This window comes from Priapulus caudatus, unplaced genomic scaffold (assembly GCF_000485595.1).
Source record: "Priapulus caudatus unplaced genomic scaffold, Priapulus_caudatus-5.0.1 Scaffold1158, whole genome shotgun sequence".
Lineage (NCBI taxonomy): Eukaryota > Metazoa > Priapulida > Priapulimorpha > Priapulimorphida > Priapulidae > Priapulus > Priapulus caudatus.
Genome location: NW_014578219.1, coordinates 86,789 through 95,206, shown reverse-complemented (window position 1 = coordinate 95,206; position 8,418 = coordinate 86,789). Strand labels below are relative to the sequence as shown.

Sequence of the window (8,418 nt, the reverse complement as noted above, 5' to 3'; positions counted from 1 at the left end):
ACACACTACACACACACACACACACACACACACACACACACACACACACACACACACACACACACACACACACACACACACACACACACACACACACACACACACACACACACACATACACAAACAGATAGAAAGAGAGAGAGCTGGAGGAAGAGAGCATAATATTGACAGAGGGTAAGAGAGAACGAGACGAAGAGAGAGCGACAGAGTATATACGCAGTGTGTGCAATAATAGATACACTATAGATATTGGCGTGTTCGCTAGTGTGGGCATGATTGTTACCGCCCGTCCACGCCGCGTTAATACGACACCTCAGCCCTCACAATGCCACAGCAATGACAGGCAAAAACACGACTGCACGCTCCCTCGCAAAACCTCAACGCGCTCTGCAAAAGCCGTCCGGTCAATATTGACCCTCCGTTGATTATGGCAAGGTATTGTGCTGTCCGCTGTCGGCAGCTCGGCTATGGTGCTCTTCTCAAAAAGCAGGCACATCCCTTTGCGTGGAGACACCCCCGTACGGGGGAGAAAAAGCTGACAATTGCGGTTTATACAGTATAGCGATGGGGTTTTTCCCCGTATTAAGATGAACAGAACCGCCGAGGAATTTCCTTGAAAAATCGGGTCGACGAACTGTACATGTATGGGATGTATCCAGGAAAAATACGCGGTGTATGTGGGGCATGGTGAGGTGGGGGTCAGGCGAGAGAGAGAGAGAGAGAGAGNACAAAGAATAATAAAAATAGGAGGAGCAACACAGGATTAATAGAATTACACGGAGAAAAGAGAGGATGAGAAGGATTAATAGCAGAAACATGTAATGTATGAAAAAAATAGGGCGAGCAGAGACATGTATACGAGTGATGTAGATATTTAAATACCTGATCCTCATGAGATGGTTGGCATACTCTTCGCCTGTCGTCCAAGATTCTACGTGACCATTCAGTCTATGTTCTATAAACATGAATGGTAACAGTAATTAGATAGATAATAGTATTTGATAGATAATCTCAATAAATTTAAACGGATTATTTAATGTATGAGTAGTGACCGGCATCCTCTGCGCTCAGCGTGCACCAATTCACCGTGAACCGCTGGAGTGTCATAGTTCGGAGTCTGTTGGACGCTGGGACATAGCGGTAGCATGCCATTGACGCGGACATCCGCGTATAGCGGCCATGTTGGAGCGGAACATCTTGGTAAGCCGGCCCATGTTGAGCGGACATCGCGCTTAAGCGGCCATGCTGGGCTCGGACATTGCGGCTAAAGCGGCCATGTTGGAGCGGACATCGTGGTAAGGGCCATGATTGGACGGACATCGGGTAAGCGGCGATGTTGGACTCGGACATCGCAGGGTAACGCCATGTCTCACGGGACATCCCGTAACGACCATGTTCGGACGGGGATTCGGTAACTCGGCCATGTTGAGAAGCGCGAACATCGCGGGTACAGGCGGCCATGTTGAGCGCGACATAGGATAGGCAGCCATTTGGAGGGGACATCGCGCGTAAGCGGCCCAGTGTTGAGCGACAGTCGCGTCTAAGCGGCCATGTGGACACGGAATAGCGGTAGCGGCTCATGTTGGAGCGGACCATCGCGGTCACGGCCAATTTGGAGCGGACATCGCGCGTAAGCGCACATGTTGTGACGACATCGCGGTAAGCGACCGATGTGGGAGCGGACATCGCGGTAAGCGACCATTATGGAAGCGGACATCGCAGGTCAAGCAGCGATGTGGATCGGACATCGCGGTAAGCACCATTTGGAGCTGGACATCGCGGTAAGCGGCCATGTTGGAGCGACATCGCGGTAAGCCGGCCATGTGAGAGGCGGACATCGCAAGTTGACTCACCGTCCGGAGGAAAAACGGACTCACGCCATGCGCGAGCGATCCTGATCGTGCTACCATTCGAGTCAGGCTTCAGGCGGAGATAGGTGCCGGCCAGCTGCAGCTCTACATACTGACTCATGTAGCAGACTATGTCAAATGAAAAACAGAAAGAGAAATAAAATTAGATACCAATCGATAGAGCAAAGTAGATACAAGAACATAAACACAATGTAACAACACAGCGCTCCGTCCGTGATCCGTAAGTTATATGCAAATGGTCGTAGCCTCATAATTTATCATGTATCGTATCGCACCAATATAGGCTATTTCCTCAAACATCAATATCAACTCTAAATTCATTTCTTCCATACTACAATTCATATTTAATTCAATAAGCTATTATCAATTTTTCGGCGTTGTCAACACTATTTTCGATTCATTACATAATCTATCTGAAACTCATCTATCACGTTTCAAGCAATATAAATAAATATCTAGTTGACAAAATTTTAAATCTTATCGGCATTATAATGCAAGTCCTATGAATACATACAAAATATAATTTCAACTTAACAAAATACCTACTCTTCTGTCTATAATTTACTAGCTACTAGATATTCGTATTAATTATATATGAACAGTTATAAACGTTCTATTTAGTACAGCAAAACAAGAAACAAAAAACTAGATTTTATTTGGCTGTAGGCACAAACTATAGACAGTCTAGTAGAGCGAGAGAGACAGAGAAAGAGTGAGAGGAGAGAGAGGAGAAAGAGAGAGAGAGAGAGAGAGAGAGAGAAGAAGAGAGAGGAGAGAGAGAGAGAGAGAGAGAGAGAGAGAGAGAAAGAGTGTGAGAGAGAGAGAGAGAGAGAGAGAGAGAATGAGAGCGAAAACGAGAAATAAAGAGATGTAAGAAACCTTAACCACCCGAAACGAGCAGTACATTACTTGAGCAAGTATTTGTAGAGCGTCGTGGAGGGCGGGAAGCAACAAAGGCAGCTCGCCATCAGATACCAGCCTCTCTCGTTGTTTCTCTCGTGCTCGTTGCGCCACGTCTGATTGCAGATCTGGAAAGTAAAGGTCGCACACGCGATGCGAAAACCCATGTTATCGTTCATGAAAAATTAACGCGATCATTGTCACGAGATGGGGGTGGGATGGGGTGGGGGTTGTAGGGGAGCCTTAAACCAAGTGCATGTTGAGCCCCGGACACTATCTGACAGTGGAGTAGAGGGTGGGGGAAGGGGGGGGGGGCTGTGTAACCAGCTGAATTATTCAACGAACAATCGCTATTACGTAGTTCGCAGCGCTTTCTGTTAAGATGGAACGTCTGTCATTCACATTCGATGTCCATTTATTACCACCAATTAAGAGCGAGCGTGTATCACTGATCATCATAAGAGAGGTGTGGATACGTATGATATCCCCTCCCCCCTGTATGTAATATTTCACACAGCCGCAACACAACCATGTCGTTAAAACAACCATCTTGACTTTGTTTTGGGTACTGTTTAGTTCTAAAGCTTCCTGATTTGGTATACGTGAAAGCTCATCGTATGTCGGATAATGATTAGGTAGTTGTACTCACATTCGACGAACATTATTATATCGAATACAGCTAATTAATTAAAAGCAGGTTAAGCTGCCATACCATGTTACGGTCCACCTGATTATTGTTACATGTTGTGACGTGATTACATGTCCTGATATCGTTACTTGTTATAAAATCATTACATGTCGTAATACCATTGCATGTTGTGATCATCATTACATGTTCTCATTATCATTAAGATATGATATCACTGCATGCTGTGATATCGTTATGTTCATGATTATGATTACAGGTGTGTGTGTGTTAGAGACATTGAGAGATATAGAGAGATATAGCAGAGACATTGAGAGATATAGAGAGATATAGCAGAGACATTGACGTGCGAAACAGTGGTCACCATTAACGAGTTATTGACTAGTTCGTTATGGATGAGTTATCTGTGAAGAAGAGGCCTGGACGGCCTCTACGGGGCACGGCTCCAATGTACTGCCCAATATTGTTTCAATATGTGGATTATTGGATGCCATTTAACGAGTTATTGACTAGTTAGTTATTGTTGAGTTATCTGTGAAGAAGAGGCCTGGACGGCCCTACGGGGCACCGCTCCGCTGTGCTGCCCAATATTGTTTCAATATGTGGATTATTGGATGCCATTTAACGAGGTATTAATAGACAATCAATTGGCTTATCATCGATTATTGATTAGTTTAATCTGCGATGATTGATTAATAGTCAATGAGTACTTAATCGCTGGTGTTTGATTAGTTTAATGATCGACAATTGGTAAATTGTTAAAGAATGGATTACAGTAGTTCGTAATCAATTATTAATTAATTATTAGTAAGTGATTACGCTCAATATCGGTAATTGGTTAATTAGTATTGTAGTTTTTAGTATGTGAGAGTAAATGATTAATTCATTATTGAGTTATTAATTAAATTATTATAATCGATAACCATCGGTGATTGATCGGTAGTATCAACGAGTGTGATTAGTAATTGGTGCAGGAGTATCGATCACAGTCTCAACGCATGATTAATAGTCAGTTTGATTCATCATTGTTGATTAATTTGATTCATTAAAAGCATCATGGTTAATGTTACACAAGCATTACCATTGACGTCAGCGCCCAACCTAACAATACTAATGATAGTTCAGTGTCTCACCGCGAGAGGTCGCTCATCACGCGTGACGTCACGCCCACCTACCTGCTGCGTGAGTCTCGTCTGCTCGTAGTGCTTCTCGTCGGTCGTCTGACCTTTGCTGACCTTCGTGTCGGCCATGTAGCGGGCATTTAACTTGCTGTTCGCGAGCTGTCCGCCGAAGTAGCGCTCGTTCAAGCGAGTGTCCGCGAGTCCGTAGTCCAACTTGCCTGACCGCTGGTCGGAATCTACGCGAACGTGACAACAATTTATCATGTTATCATGGAATCAAAGGATGTTATCAGTGCGCGCATGAACCGTGAGCATGACATGATAATCGTTATTAACTTGAAGGTTGACTGAAAGGCGTCGAAAAATCGACAAGCAGGGTTCAGAACGAGCAGAGTTGACTGCGCTGCTCTGTTGTTACTGTGACGTCACGTTGTCATTGGAGATGTGCCAATGTTGTGTTGGAATGCCAACCGCCATCCTTAATTAACGGAGTCCATGAATTATGGACATCTTAAAATAGAGGCGATATTTAAAGGCCATGGCTCTGATTGGCTCTAACGTAACGTGCTCGCAACCACACTCAAATGCAAAGACACACACTCACTCACTTCAATAATCTCTGTCCGTTTCTTTCTCTCGTTGACTCTCTGTTTCTGCCCTTTCTCCCGCTCTCCCCTTCTCTCTCTCTCCACCTGTCTCTTACCCGCTCTCTCTTCTTTTTCTTTTCCTCTATATCTCTCTCTTACAAAATTATATTCATGCACGCACTTACATGCGCACGCACGGCACGCACCGCGCCACCCACGCACGCAGCGCCACCTGTTGCTTTGCTGCTAATAACAGACGATAATATTTTGGGATAGATGTTCGCCACGCACCCTGTTGGTCTCTGCGCGATGACGTCACGCGGCTGCGATAGCTGCTGTACTGCCCGCGCCGTCCGTGCTGCTGCTGCGACGTGGTGCCAGTCTCAATGTCCGGCTCCAGATCGTCGACGTCGATGTCGATGATGTTGACGATAGTCGGATCGTGAGGTCTGTGAAAGTAATTAATATGTGACGATGACGATGACGATGGTGTTGACGATAGTCGGGTCGTGAGGTCTGTGAAAGTAATTTAATATGTGACGATGACGATGATGTTGACGATAGTCGGATCGTGAGGTCTGTGAAAGTAATTAATATGTGACGATGACGCGGGCTTGGACGATAAGTCGGGTCGTGAGGTCTGTGGAAAGTAAATTAATTATGTGACGATGACGATGATGTTGACGATAGCTTTTTTCCGACTAGATGCAAAGTTATGTAAAATAAAACAAATAAAATTTAATTAATTAAAAAAAAAACACGAATAACACCGCGCACCAACTCCTCAAATAAACGTAAAAAAAAGAAACGCGCCACCTACGAAACGTGCAAAATTGCAATCAGCGCCATGTTGCACCGGACGCGTGACGTCACGCACTCACGTGTTCATCTTCGCCTTGGCTCGCGCCGTCTGCACAGAGGCGTCGTGAGAGACGAGGAAGTAGCTCTTGGAGACGGGGAACGACGGCGCGATCTCCATCTCACTGACGAGGTCAAGGACGTAGTCGAGTCCGCCCAGCTCGTAGCGGTCCCCATCATCGTGTAGCGACACCGTCCAGCCGCTAGCGTTGTCACCGTCGACGCCCCTGCGTGACAACGACCGCATTGTGACGCGAGTGATGGCGTGACGATTGGTCGCCGACGATGATGGCTGACGATTGTGACGCGGTGATGGTGACCAATTGGTTGACGCGATGATGGTGACATAGTTGCGACATAAAGTGAGTTGGTGGTGGGGGGCGGTTGGATGTTGATAGAGGAAGGGATAGGTAAAGACGTCGCCTTATAGAGCGAGCTAGCGAGAGAGACACGCAAGCTCATACACAACACATACAGACAGACACAGTAAAGTCTGCTTTTTTAGTACAGTAATATATACTGCGGTTTTGGAACGCCAATATAGACAGCGATTTAGTATCAAATCATAGTGTACTACAAACGCACACACACACATACACACACACATACACAACACACACACACACACACACACACCACACAACCACACACCCCACCACACACACACACACAGACAGACACACACAGACAGACACACCACACACACACACAGCACACAAAACACACACACGACACACAGACACACACAGAAGACACACACACACAACAGACACACACACACACACACACACACACACACACACACACACACTACACAACAGATCAGAGAGAGAGAGAGAGAGAGGCTGGAGGAAGAGAGCTTAATATTGACAGAGCTAGGAAAGAGAGAACGCAGAGAAGAGAGAGCGCAGAGTATATACGCAGTGTGTGCAATCCATAGCATACTACTATTAGATATTGGCGTGTTCGCTAGTGTGGGCATGATTGTTACCGCCGTTCCAGCCGTGTAATACGACACCTCACCCTTTCACAATGCCACAGCAATGACAGGCAAACAGATTGCACGCTCAGCCCCTCGCAAAAACCTCAACGCGCTCTCGCAACAGCCGTCCGGTCAATATTCGACCCTCCGTTGATTCATGCAAGGTATTGAGTGTTGTCCACTGTCGGCAGCTCGGCTGTGGCTGCTCTTTACCCAAAAGCAGGCACATCGCCTTTGCGTGGCAGACCACGCCCGTACGGCGGGAGAAACAGCTGACGATTGCGGTTTATACAGTATGCAGTGGGGTTTTTCCCCGTATAAGATTGAACAGAACGCCGTAGGAATTTCCTTGAAAAATCGGGTCGACCGAACTGTCATGCTATGGGATGTATCCAGGCGAGGCGCAGAGAGAAGAGAGAGAGACAGAGAGAAGCGAAAGAGAAAAGGAGAGGCCGAGAGAGGGAGAGCGAAGAGCGCCGCGAGAGTGAGAGCGAGAAGGGAAAGCGCAGAGAGACAGAGAGAAAGGGAGAGAGAGAGAAAGAGCAGAGAGAGAGAGCGAGAGAGAGAGAGAGAGAAACGAGAAGGGAGAGCGGAGCGAGAAGAGAGAGAGAGAGAGAGGAGAGAAAGGGAGAGCCGATCGGAGAGAGAGACGAGAGAGAGAGAGAGAAGAGAGAAAGAAAGCGAGAGAAGAGAGAGAAGAGAGGAGGGGAGAAGAGAGAGAGAGACGAGAGAGAGAGAGACGAGAGAAAGAGCGAGGAAAGAGGAAAAGAGCATGTCGCGTGGCAATAATGCAACTAGACTGCGACCAAGCTCAATCAACTAACTGATGTGGTACTTACGATAATAATAGGAGTATAAACATGTCAAATTAGACAAAATCGTATCAAATCCATATAAAAATCGAATAAAACAGACACATAAGAATATATCCATAGGCAGGAGGCAACAACAGAATCAATAGAATTAAACGGAGAAAAGCAGGATGAGAAGGATTAATAAGGCAGAAACATGTATGTCTAAGGAAAAATAGGGCGAAACAGAGACATGTTAGCGAGTGATGTAGATATTTAAATACCTGATCCTCATTGAGATGGTTTGGCATACCTGCTTCGCCATGTCGTGCCAAGATTTTTCCCCCTACGTGACCATTCAGTCTATGTTCTATAAAACATGAATGGTAAAGTACATTAGATAGTATAATAGTATTTGATAGATAATCTCAATAGAATTAACCGATTATTTAATGCTATGAGTAGTTTGACGGCTCATCGCCTCACGTGCACCATCCCTCCGCTCGACCGCTTGGAGTGTCATAGTTCGAGTCCTGTGGAGTGGACATCAGCGGGTAAGGCGGCCATGTTGGAGGCGGACATCGCGTAAGGCGGCCAATGTTTGAGCGGACATCGTGTAAGCGGCATGTTCGGAGGCGGACCATCGCGCTAAGGGCGGCCAT

At 46.3% G+C, this 8,418-nt stretch overlaps 1 protein-coding gene and 1 long non-coding RNA gene across 2 annotated transcripts in view; one reads left to right on the top strand and one right to left on the bottom strand.

Annotated features, from left to right (window-relative positions):
- Positions 1–8,081, bottom strand: part of LOC106815615 (transcription factor SPT20 homolog) — a gene marked incomplete at its 3' end in the record, with an annotated part of 10,210 nt that extends 2,129 nt beyond the window's left edge. Inside the window, 4 exon segments of the mRNA XM_014820101.1 lie at positions 4,593–4,774; positions 5,417–5,574; positions 6,007–6,210; positions 8,041–8,081. Coding sequence (XP_014675587.1) covers positions 4,593–4,774; positions 5,417–5,574; positions 6,007–6,210; positions 8,041–8,081 — 585 coding nt within the window.
- LOC106815617 lies at positions 682–2,896 on the top strand. Its single transcript, XR_001394763.1, has 3 exons — positions 682–692; positions 2,551–2,553; positions 2,770–2,896. It is a non-coding gene; the product is annotated as an uncharacterized LOC106815617 (long non-coding RNA).
- Positions 8,082–8,418: the final 337 nt, after the last annotated feature.